This window comes from Eumetopias jubatus, unplaced genomic scaffold (genome assembly GCF_037043125.1).
Source record: "Eumetopias jubatus isolate StellerSeaLion01/CBP00866 unplaced genomic scaffold, mEumJub1_p1.0 scaffold_10, whole genome shotgun sequence".
Classification (NCBI taxonomy): domain Eukaryota; kingdom Metazoa; phylum Chordata; class Mammalia; order Carnivora; family Otariidae; genus Eumetopias; species Eumetopias jubatus.
The window spans coordinates 86,321,517-86,341,231 of NW_028274816.1; the positions used below are offsets into that span (position 1 = coordinate 86,321,517).

At 52.2% G+C, this 19,715-nt stretch overlaps 2 protein-coding genes across 2 annotated transcripts; both read left to right on the forward strand.

Moving 5' to 3' along the window:
• The first annotated feature begins 1,680 nt into the window (after nt 1–1,680).
• On the forward strand, nt 1,681–3,475 carry H3-3B (H3.3 histone B). The gene is made up of 4 exons (XM_028112602.2): nt 1,681–1,816; nt 2,261–2,398; nt 2,523–2,676; nt 2,771–3,475. Exons 2-4 carry the CDS (start codon nt 2,271–2,273, stop codon nt 2,897–2,899), a joined length of 411 nt encoding a protein of 136 aa, XP_027968403.1. The 5' UTR covers nt 1,681–1,816; nt 2,261–2,270; the 3' UTR covers nt 2,900–3,475.
• Nucleotides 3,476–13,620: 10,145 nt separating this feature from the next.
• Nucleotides 13,621–19,621, forward strand: GALK1 (galactokinase 1). Its single transcript, XM_028112509.2, has 8 exons — nt 13,621–13,819; nt 14,715–14,904; nt 15,348–15,467; nt 15,687–15,822; nt 15,932–16,113; nt 18,922–19,072; nt 19,172–19,334; nt 19,428–19,621. Exons 1-8 carry the CDS (start codon nt 13,655–13,657, stop codon nt 19,497–19,499), a joined length of 1,179 nt encoding a protein of 392 aa, XP_027968310.1. The 5' UTR covers nt 13,621–13,654; the 3' UTR covers nt 19,500–19,621.
• Nucleotides 19,622–19,715: the final 94 nt, after the last annotated feature.

The window sequence follows — 19,715 nt, forward strand, 5'->3', positions numbered from 1 at the left end:
TTAACTTAGGAACCCATTTCTTCCCCAGGCCATCTGGGCAGTCAAAAATGTTAACAGGGTATTTTTCTGGTTACATCCCAGAACATTTGAGAGCCTTTTGTGTGGGATCTAACCAGTGCCCTGATTCTTAGCTTTACTCAGGTTCTGAGGACAGGGCAAGAGCCTCCATCTTGGTTTCTCAGCATCGCATGAATGAAAAAGAAAAAATTTCTCCCCTGCTGTAAACTTTGGGCAGAAGGCAGAAATTAAATTTGACCAAATTATCACATAAAAGTCTAGGTATGTGATAATTAAATACAAATTGTGCCTGTTAAGATTGAGAGGTCTGAAATTAGAGGAATTTGGTATCAGAGATTGGGTCAAAGACATTTTTCCCATAGCAGCTTTTTCATATTGCTCATTTTCCCCCTTACTATTGATACTGAGAGCAGACCTTCGATGTCAAAAGTAAATTTTTGAGGTATTTGTATTTATGTACGATAAACATTTGAGTTGAAATTACATGTACATGGTTTTGTTATTTTTTTATTTTGATAATTTAAAATAATCAGTGGAAAAAAATTCACTAAACCCAGAGTAGGAACTATGGAATAAAATGCACAAAGCTCTATTTCAATTTTCTGAGTTTTGTTTGGCTGGCCTTAAACTTTACCCTACTTTGGTATTTTATATACCTGTATCAGCAGGAGAACTGAAAATTACAATCCATCAAAGACATTTATTTAGGTAAAGGTAGGGATTACCGTTTTTATACATTTGTCATGTTTCTTAGAAGTAGTACCTACGAGAACATACCACTAAATACAAGGGCACATATTTAATTTTCTTTCGTTTATTCTTTATGGACATGCAAATGCTGTCCTAGGACTATTTCCATTTTGGCTGTAATCATTTCATTCAGTTGAATTACATAATTCAAAAATATGTTGCTCAGTAGGTTACTTCTTTAAGCTATTGAAATCACAAAGTATTTTGTGATAGCCTAAGAACATACAAAACAGTTCTTATAAAATCATATATTGACATATTTTTTTTGTGTCTACCATTTACCCCCACCTATACCACCAAACAAAAGAACTACTTTTTGGTTAAAATATATATGCGTGATATATAAAATACTTGGTAGTATAATGTGATTTGCTGAATTCTAATTCTCTTTTATACTATCTACATAACCGTCAAAATGTGAAAGTAAATAGTCAAGGGAACACATTTAATTTTATATTGGAAAATATTGACAAGAATTTCCTTTAAGTAACCTCTCCTCCTGCATTTTATTAGCGAATTGCGAATTTGGTCAGGTTCCTACCCACCCTGACCCTTAAGTCCTGATAGAGACCAATGCAATTCATTTGCATTGACTTTCTATTGTAGAGCTTTGGAACCAAGGGAAGGATCCAAACATAGCTTCATTTTATCCAATCAGAAGAGCTGCTTCGTGCTAATCTCTGATTCGTCCATTCCTCTTTGCATTCATCCAATCATCAGGCCACTTTAACAGCCAATCAGCGGCCTAGATGCCCACCAATCCGGGAGCGAGGCCGAAGCACGGCCTTTGTGTCGGGGATGTCAGCGCGTCGGCGAAAGCTCCCGCCAATAGAAAAAGTCGTTGGTGTATGCAAATTAGGCCTCTATGACGCAGAGACGCAGCGTGAAGCGTGGGTATAAAAGCGGAGGCAAAGGGGGGGTTTGGAGCACAGAGCGGTTTGGTCGTTCGTTGGTCGGGTTTCTTTTCTTTGCTCGGCGACTGCGGCTCTTCATTGGGCAGCAGGAGCGGCGCGGCGGTCGGAGAAGCGGTTTAAGACTTCGGCATTGGGTAAGTGCTGGCGGGTTCGCTCGTGGTTCGAGACCCCGTCGGCCGTTGTTGCCGCGGGCCGCAGCCTTTGGAAGCGGAGTGCTGGCTGGTGCGGGCTGCTCGGGCCGCTGGCGTTGGGTGTGGGGCCGGGAGGTTTTCCCTTGGGGCTTCGTTCGGGAACCGCGTCTCCGCCTCCTTCCCAGTGGTGATTCAGAGGTCCCGACGCCGGGTTCCGGGCAAGCGGGGCCTCCGCCCGTCGAGGAGGGGAAGTGACTCCTCCCCGCGCCCCCCCTCCCGGGGGAGGCTGCTGCCGCTCCTCGCAGCCTGAGTCATTAGGGGAGGGGGAGGAGGCGGCGGCCCCGGGCCATCTGCCGCCGCGAAGAGGCGGGAGGGCAGGGGCACCGAGCCCGTCCCCCCTCCGGGGGGCGAGCGCCGCGGCCCCGGAGTCACGGATGTCTTCCTTAGGTAAAAGAAAATGGCTCGAACCAAGCAGACTGCCCGTAAATCCACGGGTGGGAAAGCGCCCCGCAAACAGCTGGCCACTAAAGCCGCCCGGAAAAGCGCCCCGTCTACCGGTGGGGTGAAAAAACCTCATCGCTACAGGTAGGCGAGGCGGCAGGAAAACAATGACGGGGCGGCCCGTGGCCCGTGTGGGAGCGCGTCCTGGGGCTGGCGCCGGGCCCTGGCCGTCCCCGGGTGTCCGCTTACACTCCCCTGCTCGCTGCAGGCCCGGGACCGTAGCGCTTCGGGAGATTCGTCGTTACCAGAAATCCACCGAGCTTCTGATCCGGAAGCTGCCTTTCCAGAGGTTGGTGAGGGAGATCGCCCAGGATTTCAAAACCGATCTGAGGTTTCAGAGCGCCGCCATTGGTGCGCTTCAGGTAAGGCGAGCGCGGCTGTAGTAGGGTCGGAGGGCTTGTGCGTGGCTTCTCCTCGTCGACTAGAGTTTAATAGTGTGGCTCTTGTCCTCAACAGGAGGCCAGTGAAGCGTACCTGGTGGGTTTATTTGAAGATACTAATCTGTGTGCCATCCACGCTAAGAGAGTCACCATCATGCCCAAAGACATCCAGTTGGCTCGCCGGATACGGGGAGAGAGAGCTTAAGTGAAGGCAGTTTTTACGGTGTTTTGTAGTAAATTCTGTAAAATACTTTGGTTTAATTTGTGACTTTTTTTGTAAGAAATTGTTTATAATATGTTGCATTTGTACTTAAGTCATTCCATCTTTCACTCAGGATGAATGCGAAAAGTGACTGTTCACAGACCTCAGTGATGTGAGCACTGTGGCTCAGGAGTGACAAGTTGCTAATATGCAGAAGGGATGGGTGATAATTTCTTGCTTCTCATGATGCATGTTTCTGTATGTTAATGACTTGTTGGGTAGCTATTAAGGTACTAGAATTGATAAATGTGTACAGGGTCCTTTTGCAATAAAACTGGTTATGACTTGATCCAAGTGTTTAACAATTGGGGCTGTTAAGTCTGACCATACATCACTGTGATAGAATGTGGGCTTTTTCAAGGGTGAAGATACAAGTCTTAACCACAGTGTAACTTACAGTTTCCTTAAAAAAAAAAAAAAAAAGTAAACCTGGCAGCTATAGAATACACTATGTGCATTTATAATAGCTATTTTATATATTGTAGTGTCAACATTTTTAAATTAAATGTTTTACATTCACATGTGGTGGGGAGTCTTGTCATTAAGGTGTGTGTAATTTAAAGTCCAGTTGGTTTTCTCCTAACTAGACTGCACTTGTTTTCATAATAGTAAAATGCTTTGCAAAGTATACCTTGCATAAGTCCTCATTCTACCACATGTTAACTAATCCTCTAGCTGATTAATGCAAACACTAATGGGGGGATTTTATTTATAAGGGCTCTAGACTATAATACAAGTTATTCACACCAGCATCATCTGTTAATATTTAAACTAGTTAGTGCAGCTTTTCTTTGTGTAGTGGTTGTTCTCATAACTAGGTTAAGTTTTTCTCTACCAAGAGGAAACAATACCGAAGTTCTTTTCCTTGTGGAGTTTGTATTATGATAACCCTTAGAGTAAACTTGCTGTGGGGGAGGGGCACACAACTCCAGCTTCTTGAACCTCTGCCAGTTAAGATGGTGTCCAGTTAGGTTACATCTGATACATGGTCCTGGGAAAAATCACTTTATAGAGATGGCCTTCCAAGTGGTTTTAAAAATTACCCTTCTATTGAAATCTTTAGGTCAATTATGTATGTTGACTAAGTTTACAAATAAACTTGTTTATTCAACTAAGTGTCAAAAACCTACATTGAATATACAAAGTTTAAATACATCCATTATCTAGTTTCTTTGTATCCTGAAGTTTGAACTTAGTTTATACCTGGTTTTGCTCCGCAGACGAAGGAACCATTTATACACAAAAGTAATTACAAATTTCTTTGTACAAGTTACTTTAACACAAGTCCACAAGTATAGAACTCTTTGTCTAAGCTGCTTTTTTTTCAGTATAAAGCTAGTTTTCTTGACCAGTGATGGTCCACTATATGCATAGTATCTAGGTGTCAGCAAGACATGGGCACAAGAGCCACTGGTCATCAGACAAGCACTCTGTGTATTTGAAGCTGGTAGCTATAGAAAGATGGTTGTGCCCTAATAATGTAGCTTCTGTTTTTTTAAAAAATTGGTTTCAAATTCAAGGGACTTAGGCAACCTCTAGGATAGGTTTGATTCTTGGCAACTTAAGTGGAGTCTTCATTGAGGGATCAAAGGTGGAGTCCGATATATAACGAACTGGTTTTCTAGAAGGTTCATCATAACTAGCTCTGGAACAGTGACTTCCCAGTTCTGATGATCTCAGCATTGTGCTTCTGAAGGACATTGGTGTGATCCTGGACGGTGGAATGTGCTGTGGAGTACCTTGCAGTGTTGGAGTACAAGTAGACTTTCACTGTGGTGATGTCAGTTTGTTGAGTTTACTAGTTGTGATAACCCAAGTGGGGTGAAACGTCTACCCCAGCACATCTTCTCTACATCCTGATGTAGAGGTTTATGGGTTTTACTGGGCAGCTGGGAATCTGCTGCTTTAAATAGTGCAGCTTGTGCTTCCAGACATGAGCATACTTAACCCAGAAGGCAAAAATATCTTTTGGTTCTAGGAAGCTGCCCACACAGGATAACCCTGGGTTTAGATGATGGGACAGAACTCTGTAAGGAGAAAAAAGCTGGAGCTGATGAAGGTATCCTGTGCCCTTAATGGTTGAGACAAAAATAAAGTTTTTGAAGTTGAGACTATTCCATCTTGTTAATGGTCTTCATTTGAATTGATAACATCTATTTCACAAATAAAATTTCCTCTGGGGAAATGCCTGGAAAGTTGCCTTCTGACTCCTGCTGGGGGTGGGGGGAGTGCATTCAATAATGACAGGCAGACCCCCTATTCTGGAAGGTGATACGTGTCACAATTTGCTTAGGACAGTGCCAGGTGATGCCTGTTGAACCCGTGTATTAATAGTGCATTTCTTGACTGTCAGCAGACTTGGTTTCGGCCAGACCAGTTTTGTTGAGGGCTGGAAGTGCCAGCATCCTGACTGTCCCGGCTACCAGGAGATCTGAACCAAGCCATTGGTTGCCCTTAGCCTGTGCCCTTAAGGTAGCTGAAGGGCCAAGTTGTTGGTGAAATTGCTGGTCACAAGCTAGGTCCATCTTCATGAGGGTGACCCCCATTGCTCTCCCTCCACACTTGTTTGTCCTGTTTCCCCTTTCACCCCCTCTCCCCTGCTAGGCAGTTAACACTTTGTAATTGTGGACCTGTGGGCCCATGCTGCTGGGTCCGTAAAATAGCCCTGCTTCACCCCTAAGCTGGTCAGTATGTAGACTAGATGATTTAGACAACACAAGTTACAACCTATTTACAAAAGTTAAGGTGGTAAAACTAGAGAGCCAAGCACTTCAAACCCGGCTTACTTCCAGAGATCTGCGCATGCACAAAAAGTTAATCTCCATCACACCCCCTGAAGGAAGGAGAGCAGTTCTGGGAGAGGCCAGCAAGGGCCACCCCATGCCCCTTACCAGGCCTCCCAGCCCCCTAGGGGCCTCTGCTGCCAGCCAGAGCGATGTCTCCGAGTGTAGGGAAGCAAGTTCTGAGCCTACTGGCTGGACTGGAAGTTTAGTCTTTCCCACTCATTTCCTCAGTCATTCCTCAACTGTCTCCCAACAGCGGTCTTCCCTGGGGCTCCCCCTACCTGGGTCCTTGCAAGCACTGCCTGTGGCCTGGTGGGCATTGGGGCTGGGATCTGTGCAACAGTCAGAAAGCAGGCCCCACTGGATCACTTTCAGGTAGGGTAGTAGAGGGTAGACACAGTCCAGCTAGCCGTCTGCCATGGGGGTGGGCAGGAAACTCAGGCTTGCCCTTCAGAGACTGCAGGATGGGGCCGGCCTGTGTTTGGGAGCCACAGCTGAGGGCCAGACATCAGAGCCTCAGGCCTACGGCCAACCTAGCCTGCCACGGGGAAGGGCGAGGTGCACAGTGTGCACCACACCCATCTGCAGCTGTTCTCTCCCTGGTGGGGCTGTGGTCCACTGGGCATAAGAGCTTTGAGTTCCCACCCTGCATATCCGGTCCCCACCCCTACCTCCTCATCCCTTGTGTTGGGAGCACTTCAGAGTCCTCTCACTGAGGCGATCACAGCCCATGTCCCTCAGTCCTGACTCAGGCACTGCTAGAAGAACACAGCTGAGCTGGCTGTGCCTTGTCTGGGCCCCACAGTCCCTTCCTTCCCTCACCCCAATGGTGGTCCCACCTGCCCCTGTGGACATTCCTCAGGGGTGTCCATCCAGCTGGGCCTGGCTTTTGGCCAGGAATTTCAGCACAAACAGCTGACCTTCCAGCTGCCTTCCTGAGGGCAAGGCTAGGGGAAGGAAGGAAGAGCCAAGCCCCTGCCCAGGTTGCTAACCCAAATCCTACACCACCCCCAGGGAGAAGGTTGAAAGTGCCTTCTTGGGCCAGATGGCTGGCCTTTTGGCTCCCTGACCCCTTTGTCAGCATGTGTGGGGAATGAGCAAGGCAGCTGGGACAGCTTTTGAGTTTATACATAGAGGGCTGTGCTGTGAGGTGGGGCCAGAGCCTGATGTCCTCCCTCCCTCCTGGGGGTGCCTGTTCTCCGTGGCTCTGCTAACTGCCCAGCAGCCCCTGACAGTGAGGGATTCCGCCCAGAAGCCACCATTGTTCCAAGCAGCATCATGGGACTTTTCTGTGATGTGGTGTGCCCGTTCTGGTGTCCTTGCCTGAGCATCATGCCCAGTGTCTGCCAGGGGCCGGGACTGTTGGCCAGGCAAACCCAGGAGCAGCATTTCTTAGCCTTCTGCCCTGAGCAGAGGACCTTCCTCCTCTACACCCTCCCTCACCATCGCCCTTCCCCATGGAGGAAGCTAAGTGTTCTGCAGTCACCCCCTCTACCAGGGAAACAAGGGGAGGGGGACTTGGTGAGGCTATGGTCCCTGAAGGGGGCTATAAGGTCACACATGACTTGGAAAGGGTGCTAGGTTCTGGGGTCTTAGCTCCAGCAGCTGCCAGCTCTCTTTCAGAAAGCTGCAGTTCTGGAATGCACACAGGCAAAAAAGGAGAAGTCCGTCTCGACACCAGCAATACTACTGACAAGAAGGGCTCTGGGAAGGGAGGCTGGTGGGCTGCAAGCTTAGGGGGCTTTAGGTGGCCTTTTGCTGAGGGATCTGTGAGGGACCGTGCACGTCCCCATGGAGGTGATACCCGGGCTCCATTAGCCCCCACTCCCCCTCCTACCCTCTCTGTTGGACATGCTGGGCCTCAGGACCTTTCCCCATAAGCTTCTCACTGCCTGGTACTGAGCCAAGAGCATCAGCAGAGGGGACAGGTTGGATTTGGGTCCAAGGCCCAGGCATCGTGGGCCTGAGGGTCTTGCTACAGCCTGCAGCCCTCTCCCTCCCTGGCACCGTGCCTTTGGTCAGTCTCAGTCCTCATGCCCACACCCTATGGCCTGGAGGCCTGGACCAGCTGCAGTGCCCAGTGCAAGGTGCAGGAAGAGATGGTTGTGGCCCTAAGCTGTCCCCAGCATCTTGTGAGTCTGGATTTCTCCCCGACCATCAGCACGGTGGTCATCAGCCTAGAGGGCGGGAACTTCAAGGACATGGTGGGGGCACCAAATAAAGACAAAGCCTGGGGCGCCTGGGTGGCTCAGTTGGTTAAGCGACTGCCTTCGGCTCAGGTCATGATCCTGGGGTCCCAGGATCGAGTCCCGCATCGGGCTCCCTGCTCAGTGGGGAGTCTGCTTCTCCCTCTGACCCTCTCCCCTCTCATGTACTCTCTCTCTCTCATTCTCGCTCTCTCAAATAAATACATCTTTTAAAAAAATAAATAAATAAAATCTGATTACCAGGGCGCCTGGGTGGCTCAGTTGGTTAAGCGACTGCCTTCGGCTCAGGTCATGATCCTGGAGTCCCGGGATCGAGTCCCGCACCGGGCTCCCTGCTCAGCGGGGAGTCTGCTTCTCCCTCTGACCCTCTCCCCTCTCATGTGCTCTCTCTCTCTCTCAAATAAATAAATAAAATCTTTAAAAAAAAAAATAAATAAAGACAAAGCCCGGGGACTCCTGGGTGGTCAATCGGTTAAGTGTCTGCCTTCAGCTCAGGTTGTGACCTCAGGGTTGTGAGATCGAGTTCCACATCAGGCTCCTTGCTCAGCGGGGAGTCTGCTTCTCCCTCTGCCTGCCGCTCCCCCAGTTTCTGCTCTCTCTGTCAAAAAAAAAAAAAGACAAGGCCTGAAGCTGGCCCCTCTTAGCAGGAGGGCAAGAAGTTCCTGATGTTCCGAAGGCAAGGCCTGAGTCTTGCCTGCTTTTGGAGTCATGCCTGGCACACAGCAGAAGCTCCAGACATGTTTGCTGACCGACCCGGATGGCCCTGGCAGCCATACAGCACAGCTGGCTGGATCTGCTCCTGCATGGGTGGCAAAGAATCAGCCCAATTCCCAAGAGCTTTGGTTCCTGGCCTGGCTTCCAAGTCGGGAGTGTTCCCTGTAGAAACCGGGGCTGCCGTGGCCTGAGAGAGCAGCTGCCCGTGCCCCCCTCCTCAATCCCTTATTTCAGTCTGAACTGTATGTCTTCACACCTTAGTATGCAGAAGCTGCAGCTGGTCAGGATGCTCCGGGGGACAGGGTGGTGGCTGAGAGGACAGGCTCAGGGGCAGCTAGGCTCAGGTTCAAGGCCCAGCTCTCCCATTTGGATGAGTTCCTTTACCCATCTGTGCTTCCCTATCTGTAAGATGGGAATAAAAAGTTATTACCTAATAGGCTTGCAAGGATTTAATGAAATAATCTGTGCACAGCATGATGACTAAAAATATTTAACAACAGAAGTCAAGGGCACTGACCAATCAGAGCACATCCTGGTAGTAAACAACCAGTACCCCAGTATGGGCTGAGTATCGGCCCTGACACCAGGGCTGACTATAAGCTCGCTATTTGTATTATCAATATTACAGAAGGGCAAAAGGGGTCCAAATCAGGAGATAGGTCAACCCTCCCCTATCGGGGAACAACCACAAAGAAGCTCCCAGAATGAGGGAGAGGGTGGGCCATCTGCGGAGAGCAAACATGTTCAGAGAATATCTATAGATATTAGTGTGGGAGACGTGGACCCAAGTCCCCTCAGGGAACCAGGCTGTGATTGCAACAGAGGAGCCAGAGTGTGGCAGGGTTCCCAGCCCTTAATGGGTGTCCCCATAAGGTGCCACCTCCCCCGCACCCCAGTTCTGTCACATCTGGCCAGGAAAATGGGAGGGAGGGCCAAAAGTCAGAGGTAGACTTCCTTCTGAACAGATTTCATGTAACATGCTAGATGGGATTAAAAAACTGAGTAGGGCGCCTGGGTGGCTCAGTTGGTTAAGCGACTGCCTTCGGCTCAGGCCATGATCCTGGAGTCCCGGGATCGAGTCCCGCATCGGGCTCCCTGCTCAGCGGGGAGTCTGCTTCTCCCCCTGACCCTCTTCCCTCTCGTGCTCTCTATCTCTCATTCTCTCTCTCTCTCAAATAAATAAATAAAATCTTTAAAAAAATAAAAAAATAAAGATGTTATCAACTTAAAAAAAAATGAGAGTAAACACATCTTCCAAATAAAATCAATGTTTCAGAGTTCATCGGTGAGCAAACAGGAGCACTGCCCCTCGGTCAAAGCCAGGTTCTCCAAGAACAACCAAAACAATACAAAGGATGAACATGGGCAAATGGATGTGTTTTCCGTCAAACTGAAACAATGGAAATAAAAAGGATAGAGGCCTCGCAGGGATTCGGATTCCTCCTCGCTCTTCTTACTCAGATAGCTCTTTCCTCCTCCAGCAGAGCACTTAGCCAGAGGGGGCCAGATTGTGTCTTCCTCTTAGCTAGAGCCATGAGAGCCTTTTATCTTTTATCTGGCCAATTGCACAGGAGAGTCCAATGTTATCTGTTCAATTAATGGATGACCGATAATAATAGCAAACATTTATTCTGTGCTTACTAAGTGCCAGGTGCTGGGCTGAGCCCTATGTGAAGATTAGCTCGTTCAGTTCTTTTATAACAGGAATCACTTGCCCCATTTTACAGATGAGAGACTGAGGCTCCAAGAGGTCCTGTCATCTTCCTGAAATCACACAGATCTCAGATCACACAGATCGAGATTTTGGCAGAGATATGGGCTCAGGACTGTTAGACGTCAAAGCTCAGGTAGGTAAAGGATTCACAGAGAAGGGGCTGCTTCATGCCACACTTCTCCAAGAGTGATGCCCATTGGAAGGCATGGTTTGTGAGTTTAATCCCATTTTAACCAGCCCCAAGGGCCACTCATTGTCTTGTTTTGTTTTGCCTATGCCAAAAAACGCTTTACTGGTGGCGCCTGGGTGGCTCAGTCGTCAAGCGTCTGCCTTCGGCTCGGGTCACGGTCCCAGGGTCCTGGGATAGAGTCCCGCATCGGGCTCCCTGCTCTGCAGGAAGCCTGCTTCTCCCTCTCCCACTCCCCCTGCTTGTGTTCCCTCTCTCGCTGTGTCTCTCTCTGTCAAATAAACAAAATCTTTAAAACAACAACAACAACAAAAAAAACGCTTTACTGAGGAGTGCTCAAAAGGAGCAGGCAGGCCATCAGATGAAATTTGGAATCATTTTCTCAGTTTTTTTTTTAAGATTTGTTTATTTTACTTTATTTTTTAAAGATTTTATTTATTTGACAGAGAGAGACACAGCGAGAAAGGGAACAGAAGCAGGGGGAGTTGGAGAGGGAGAAGCAGGCTTCCCGCCGAGCAGGGAGCCCGATGTGGGGCTCGATCCCAGGACCCTGGGATCATGACCTGAGCAGAAGGCAGACACTTAACGACTGAGCCACCCAGGCGCCCCAAGATTTGTTTATTTTAGAGAGAGAGAGAGAGAGCGAGAGAGCACATGTGGGAGCAGGAGAGGGGCAGAGGGAGAGAGAGAGAATTTCAAGCAGACTCCCTGTGGAGTGTGGAGCCTGACTCAGGGCTCCATCCCACAACCCTGAGATCATGACCTGGGCCAAAATCAAGAGTCAGGCACTTAACTCATTGAGCCACCCAGGTGCCCCTCCCAAAGTTTTAAGAAAATAGTTTTGAGATATACCACACATACCATACAATTCACCCATTCAAACTATAAAATTCAGTGGTTTTGGTATATTCACAGATATGTACAACCATCACCACAGGCAATTTTACAGCATTTTCCTCGTCACAAAGAGAACTCAGTACCCTCAGCTATCACCCTTTATCCCCTCCATTTCCCTCAGCCCTAAGCAACCACTTATCTCCTTTCAGTCTCTGAAGATACTCGCCTACTCTGAACATTTCATATAGATAGAATTGTACAATTTGAGGTCTTTTGTGACAGCTTCCTTTGTTTACCATGTTTTCAAGGCTCAACAATGTTGTACCATGGATCGGCCTTCACTCTTTTTATGCCTGAGTAAAAATCATTGTATGGACATGCCACATTCTCTTGATTGATCCATTTGATTATCCAATACTTTTTTTCTAAGTTTCTTTATTGTTTTTAGTAATCTCTACACCCAACGTGAGGCCTAAACTCACGACCCTGAGATCAAAGAGTCCCATGCTCCACTGGCTGAACCAGCCAGGTGCCCCAGGTTATTGCTACCTTTTGATTAATGGCAGATAGTGCTGCCATGAATATTAATGTACAAGTTTTGTGTGGACATATGTTTTCAATTCTCTTGTGTATATACTTAGGAGGGAAATTGCTGGGTTATATGGAAACTCTATGGTTAGTATTTGGTGGAGACACTTAACTGTTTTACATTCCCACCACAGTGTATGAGGGTTCTGATTTCTCCACATCCTCACCAACACTTGTTACCGTGTTTTTATTTTAGCCATCCTACTGGGTATGAAGTGGTATCTCTCATTGTGCATTTGCTTTGCATTTCCCTAATGACCAGCAATGTTGAGCACCTTCTCACGTGCTTATTGGCCATTTGTATATTTTCTTGGGAAAAATGTCTGTTCAAGTCTTTTGCCCATTTTAAATTATCTGTCTTTTTTTGAGTTGTAAGAGTTCTTTATGTATTCTTGATACAAGGCCCTTAAATATATGGTTTGCAAATATTTACTCCCATTCTGTGGATTGTCTTTTCACTTTCTTGATGGTGTCCTCTGAGGCACAAAAGTATTTAATTTTGATGAAGTACAACTTATCCATATTCCTTTTGTCTCTTGTGCTTTTGGTGTCATATCTAAAAAGCCACTGTCTAAGCCAAGGTCACAAAAATTTACCCCCATGTTAATTTCTAGAAGTTTTCAGAGCTGCATTTTTTTAAACTGAAGTGTAAATAACATAGTGTTATGTGAGTTTCAGGCATACCATATAACGATTCAACAATTCTATACATTACTCGCTGCTCATCACCACATAAGAGTATCAGAGCTGCATTTTGGGCAACCCCCCGACAGACCCCCAAGCTCTATCCCTGGCCACAATACTCCCCAAAGCCCCCACCCTAGTCCCAAACAGGCTGCTTACATTTCAGCATTTCTGCTCCACAGTTTCATATAGATGCAACCGTGGACAGGTGTCCAGGCAGGGGTTGGGGCCAGCTTAAAGGTTCAGGATGCAGGCTGGTGAAAGAGGAGGTGGTGAGTGTCAGACTCTGCATCCAAGGCTCAAGGCTGAGGAAGCACCTGCTGAGGCCAACAGTCCCACCCAAGGGGGGGTGCTGCCACTGGTCCTTCCAGGAGAGGCCATCTACTACCACTCTCCTTAAGTCTTCCATTGCTAACAGCTGTGCTGGCGGAACCAGTCTAGAAAAGCGGCCTGTAAGAAAGCGACTCCCTGGTCACCACCAAATTGGCTTTCCTTATCTCAATTTACACTGCGTGCTAGGCCCCTCTCAGAGACTCATGATCGGGGTCTGGTGACCTCACAGTGGCAGGACTCTAGGACCTAGGAGAGCCCTTTGGGAAATCCAGGTCCGCTGGATGCGGGCTCCGCTGCTCAGGCTGTGGGCGGATGGCCGGGCCGGTGTGAGTAGCACAGAAAGAGGCGCCGGGGTCAGGGAAGGGCAACCCAGAGCTTCCAGTCCAGCCAGTACCCCTCGAGGGGGAACCCGCCGGTCTTTCCCAAAGTCCGCCGCCTGCCCGCTGTGGGGGCGTCGGGGGTGGGGGGACGTGGCGGAACGTGCTCAGCAGGTGGCGGGGGCCGGGAGGCGGGGCGGGGCGGGCCTGGCTCGGCGGGGGCGGGAGGAGGCCCGGGGTGGGGGCGGGGGGCCGTACAGGAATGTGCACCGCCCCCGCGCGGCCCCGCCCCGAGCATCCCGCGCCGACCGGGCCGCGCTGCAGGGCAAGCGTCATGGCCGCTTCGAGACAGCCCCAGGCTGCGGAGCTGCTGGCCGAGGCCCGCAGAGCTTTCCGGGAGGAGTTCGGGGCCGAGCCCGAGCTGGCTGTGTCGGCGCCGGGCCGGGTCAACCTGATCGGGGAGCACACGGACTACAACCAGGGCCTGGTGCTGCCCATGGTGAGGGGCCGGGAGGGGAGCCCCGAGCCTCCCCCGAGGCAGGGCAGGCCTGAGGCGCGCGGGGAGGTGCCTAGTCCCTGCATGGATGTTGGGCGGCCGCACCGAACTTTAGCCATCCTTCCGCGAGTCTGGGGGACGAGCACGTGGGAGAGACCTGGGGATGGGGTATTTCCCACGTTGGAAGAGAGGAAGCGGGGGATCCGCGAGGAAGTAGGCTAGGAGGGGGTGTGCCGACGCCTCTTCGCTCGAGCCCGCCCTCTGTAGGCTGCCGATCCTCGCCATCAACCTGAGTCTCAACTTGTGGGGCCCCAACCGCAAGCGGAAGGGGGCGCTTCGGGCTCTGTCTTCCAGGGGCCTCAACCCCGCAGACCTGGGGGAACTAGCCCTAGACCTCCCGGCCCAGCCGGTTCAGTTTACAGAGGAGGAAACTGAGGCCCAGCGAGGGCTAGTGACTTGCTCAAGGTCACAGAGCTGGTTCTTGGTGGGGCTGCGATTGGATCTGGGACCCTTTCCACCTGGTGCAGCTTGGCAAGTGAGTGGGTACTGCACACCTGAGACCGCTCCAGAATGGGATGGCATCAGTTGGAACTCCTCTGACTCTTTTCCTTTCTAGCTCTGCTCCCCCTTGCCCCACACCTGGGAGCCCATGTTCAGGCAGAGTCCAGGTCTACACTTCCGCCGCACTGGCCGTGCCCCTGAAAACCCAGGGGCAGGACCCAAGCCCCCAGGGCAAACTCAGCACTTAGATTCTACCCCAAGACATCCCCCATTCCTTTCTTTTTGAGTCTCAAAGGGAATCTGAAACCTTTTCATTCTTCAGAACTTTAGTATGGGAGGGGCCTCATCCACTGGTCAGCAGGCAGAAGCTGTACATACTCCCTGTCTCTCCTGCCAGGCGCTGGAGCTTGTGACCGTGCTGGTGGGCAGCCCCCGGGCAGATGGCCTTGTCTCCCTCCTCACCACCTCTGAGGATGCTGATGAACCCCGGCGGCTGCAGTTTCCGCTGCCCACAGCCCAGCGGTCACTGGAGCCCGGGACCCCCCGCTGGGCCAACTATGTCAAGGGAGTGATTCAGCACTACCCAGGTATGGGACCGAGGCCAGGGTCAAGTTGACACTAGTGCTAGGAGCACCACCTCTCAGCTACAAAGCTCATTAGCTCATATAATCCACCACGGGGTAGCTTGCAGGGGGAGAGTATCCCCATTGTACAGATGATGAGACTGAGGCCCTCAGAGGTTCCAGAACTTTCCCTGAGCTGCCCATTATATGATGGGAGGAGCCAGGATTCAAGCCCCTAGCCCCTTCGTTGGCCTCCAGAGCCCTAAACCAGGAGAACTAGGAAGACTGTGTCCCAGGAACCTCAGGGTAGAAGGATGGAGGGTGCTGGGGCCCACGTGGCCTCTGACAGTTGAGACTCATCCCTGGAAGCAGCTATCAGGCAGTTGCCTCCCTTCATACCAAAATACATGCCCTCCTCAGGCCCATCCTCCCATACGGCCCATCTCACCACCACCCATTCTTTCCAGCTGCACCCCTCCCTGGCTTCAGTGCAGTGGTGGTCAGCTCAGTGCCCCTGGGGGGTGGGCTGTCCAGCTCCGCGTCCCTGGAAGTGGCCACGTACACCTTCCTGCAGCAGCTCTGCCCAGGTACTTCTTAGGCCTCGGCCCCTGATCCAGCCCTCCTTCCCTGAGGTGTCCTTGTTGTCAGAGCTTTTTCCTTCCTCTATTGTGGCTTTGGGAGGAGGGTGGGGAATCTCCCTGGAGTGTCACTGGAACTACCACGGCTCCCACCCGCCCCCACCCCATGAACCCCCCCTCCTGGGCCCCAGCCTCCCCACCTCCCCCACCGAGTCTCCCCTGCCGCAGACTCGGGGTCCATAGCTGCCCGGGCTCAAGTGTGTCAGCGGGCCGAGCACAGCTTCGCAGGGGTGCCCTGTGGCATCATGGACCAGCTCATCGTACTGCTGGGGCAGAAAGGCCACGCGCTGCTCATTGACTGCAGGTCAGGGGCTCCCCTCATCATCAGGAGCTTCTGGGTGGAGCATGCCCACTGGCTGCTGTGGCACACGGACAGTTGGGCTTGTCATCTCCTCACTCCAACTCCATGCCAGGTCCCTGGAGACAAGCCTGGTGCCGCTGTCAGAACCTAAGCTGGCCGTGCTCATCACCAACTCCAATGTCCGCCACTCGCTGGGCTCCAGCGAGTACCCTCTGCGGCGGCGCGAATGTGAGGCAGTGGCCCGGGCGCTGGGCAAGGAGAGCCTTCGGGAAGTGCAGCTGGAGGAGTTGGAGGGTGAGAGCTGGCTGGGTACCCTGCGGGGCTGCCGGGCCCTCCGTGTGGTCTTGACCCTGCCGTACACCCCCTCATCCCCAGGGGCCTCGCCTGTGCTCTGCCCACTGCTCCTAACACTGCACACCTAGGGCTCCTACCTCAGCAGGGCTACTCGAGATCTTATATTGTTTTTCCTTTTTTTCTTTTCCTTTCTTTTTTTTTTTTTTTAAAGTAGGCTCCACACTTAGTGGATGGAGGCTTGAACTCATAACTCTGAGATCAAGACCTGAGTTCAAGCGTGGGGCTTGAACTCATAACTCTGAGATCAAGACCTGAGCTGAGATCAAGAGTCAGATGCTTAACCAACTGAGCCACCCAGGTGCCCCTTAATATTGTTCTTTTCTTTAAAGATTTTTTTTTTTTAATTTATTTGAGACAGAGAGATACAGAGAGAGAGAGATACAGAAAGAGAGAGAGCATGAGCAGGGGGAGGTGCAGAAGAAGAGGGAGAAGCAAGCTCTCCGCCGAGCGGGGAGCCCGATGTGGGGCTTGATCCCAGGACTCTGGGATCACGATCTGAGCCGAAGGCAGATGCTTAACCGACTGAGCCACCCAGGCGCTCTTGTTTCTCTTTTTTTAACGTTATCTGAGAAGCCTTTACTGTGCCAGCATGTCATCAACGGGGCCTGTAAAAGCTACGGAATACTCTGGCACGCAGGTGTACCTAACTTAACTATTTACCAATAATCACACGTGACACTGTGATGATTGTTTTCAGACCCGAGTTTATCTGCATTCTCTTGTTATTTTCTTAGGATTGCATTCTGAGCAGTAGGATTGCAGAGTCAAAAGTGCATGTATCTAAGAGGTTCCTGACACACGTGGCCAGGAAGATAGTATATTTGATAGTTTGAAGGTCAGATGAATATCCCCTGGTTCTGCCACACCCTGTGAAGCAGATACCATTATTACTCCCCGTGTTTTGGATGAGGGACCCATAGTCCGGGGCAGTGCTGAGCCTCGGACCAAGCAGCTTAGCCCCCTAGCCCGTCCCCGGCCAGGCTGCCGGCCCTGGGAGTTGGGCCCTCCCTGGCAGTGTGCTAGTGCCCGGTGCAGGGGCGATGGCCAGCCCTGGGGGACCGCCTTGTGCTTCTCCTTGGTGGACCATTCCGTTCAGACCTGCCCCTGCTCTGTGCAGGTGACCTTGGCGGAGGTTTTCACACTGGAACACTTTGGCCATCCCTCCTCTCCACTGCACCCCTTCCCCACCACTCCTCGGGGGTCTCCCCTCCCTGGGGACCCCAGTGCTGCCCTCTGCCTTCAGAGTCCTGTGCCTGAGGCCCTACTCTGCCTCCTTCCTGTCCTCTGCCTGGCTCCTCCCCTTCTGCTTGGAAACTTGGCCAGTTCTCTTCCCTTCTGAAATTGAATCTCTTTCCTGTGCCGGTGTGGGGGGAAGACCTAATGCTTATGGCCCCCATTTTGTCATCCATGTTCACTTCTCAATCCTCTCAGTCACCCCCCCCAAAGCAGCCAACTCTCCCCGGCGCCCCCCCTCCCCCCCTCGGCAGGCGCTGGACCTGCTTGCTCACAGCTCTGTTTCTCTGCACGTGCCCGCCCCAGGCTTTGTCCTCAAGCCACAGCACCAGCCACCACTGTTCCACTTAGGACTCGGATTGGAGCCTGCAGCCCCTTGCTCACCTGGCTGGAGCCTCCCCACATTTCCACCTGCTGCCCCGGAGCCCCCACCTGATTCCCAGCGGAACTCCTCGTCCTCCCTTGTAGGCTTCCCCTGCTGACTTCCCGTTGCCTGTTATTTCTTACCCTTGTCGCTCCTGTGTGAGACCTCGGTCACCTCCGTGTCCCCACTGTCCCCCTCCCACTCATCTCCCCTTCCTCCCCCCACATCAGGCCCCTCGTTGCTTTCTGAGTGTTTAGCAGCTGCTGTCTGGCTCCTGGTGCCTTCTTCTCCCAGCTCGGACCCCCTGCCCACGGCAGTCGCTTTTGTCAGCCCTTCCCTGCTCCCAAACCTCTGTGGCTCCAGAATTAAGTAGCAAAACCCCCTGGCAATCAGGGCGGCCATGACCTACTCAGCTTGCTCTCCCCACCCCAGTGTTAGCCAGCGGGACGGCCTGGATCGTGGCGTGCCCTGCTTCTTGATCTTTGCCTGGGCTGTACCCCAACTCCGGAGCCCCAGCCTCCCCAGTTGATGCTCCAGCATAAACAGCAGCAGGAGGAGGGGCGCCTGGGTGGCTCAGTTGGTTAAGCGACTGCCTTCAGCTCAGGTCATGATCTCAGGGTCCTGGGATCGAGCCCCGCATCGGGCTCCCTGCTCCGCGGGAGGCCTGCTTCTCCTTCTGACCTTCCCCCTGCTTGTGTTCCCTCTCTCGCTGTCTCTCTCTCTGTGTCAATTAAATAAATAAAATCTTAAAAAAAAAAAAAAGCAGCAGGAGGATTTCTCCCTCTTGTGCTACTGTGGGCTCTTGAAGGCAGCCCTGTGTTCCCCCTCACCTTGGAAGCAACAAGGGTCTGGGGCTTACCCTGCTGTTAAGTGAGCACCCACTGTGTGCCAGGCACCCTGCTGGGATGGGAGCTCTCCATGCGTTCTCTCTCTCAGTGCTTACTGCGCCCCGAGTGACACAAGCATCCCATTTCATAGTTGGGGCGGAGGCTCCGAACCTTAGTCACCAACACAAGGTTCTACGTACAGCTTTGTCAGAACCGTCCCCCAGCCTCCCACCCCCAGGCCACCGCCTTGGCGCCCCCATCCCCACATCGGCAGGGGCCCAGAGGTGGTGAGTGGTGGGCCCGCTGACCCCTTTCCCTCCCCAGCTGGCAGAGACCTGGTGAGCAAGGAGGGCTTCCGGCGCGCACGGCATGTGGTGGGTGAGATCCGGCGCACGGCCCAGGCAGCAGCGGCCCTGAGCCGGGGAGACTACCGAGCCTTCGGCCGCCTCATGGTAGAGAGTCACCACTCGCTCAGGTGAGGACCGCTGGGGCCCGTATCTCCCGGGCAGAGGCTGAGCCCGGGGGCAGGGTGGGGTCCGTGCTAGGCCCACCCTCTCCTCTGTCCTCTCTGCAGGGATGACTACGAGGTGAGCTGTCCGGAGCTGGACCAGCTCGTGGAGGCTGCACTGTCTGCACCTGGGGTTTATGGCAGCCGCATGACCGGGGGTGGCTTTGGCGGCTGCACTGTGACCCTGCTGGAGGCCTCCTCCACCTCCCAAGCCATGCAGCACATACAGGTGGGTAGGCACCAGCGCCCCGGGGGTAGGAGGGATGGAGAAGTGGGTCCCCGAGGCCCTGCCGTGCTTAGACCCCACCTGCCTCTCCCATAGGAGCAGTACAGTGGTACCGCCACCTTCTACCTCTCTCAGGCGGCCGATGGCGCCAAGGTGCTGCACTGGTGAGGCACTCCCCGGGGATGGCACCCGGTGGGCATGGGGCCTGCCAGGCAGCAAGTCACGAAGCTCCAGGCCTCTGGCGCCTGCCCTCTGCATCTGGGTGCTCAATAAACTTGTGCCTGCCACCATGATGACCCACCTGCCTGCCTCTAGAGGTGGGTGTGTGCTTGGGTATCCAAGGAGCTGTGTCAGAACTGCTCCCCTGCTCTGTGCAGGCACTCC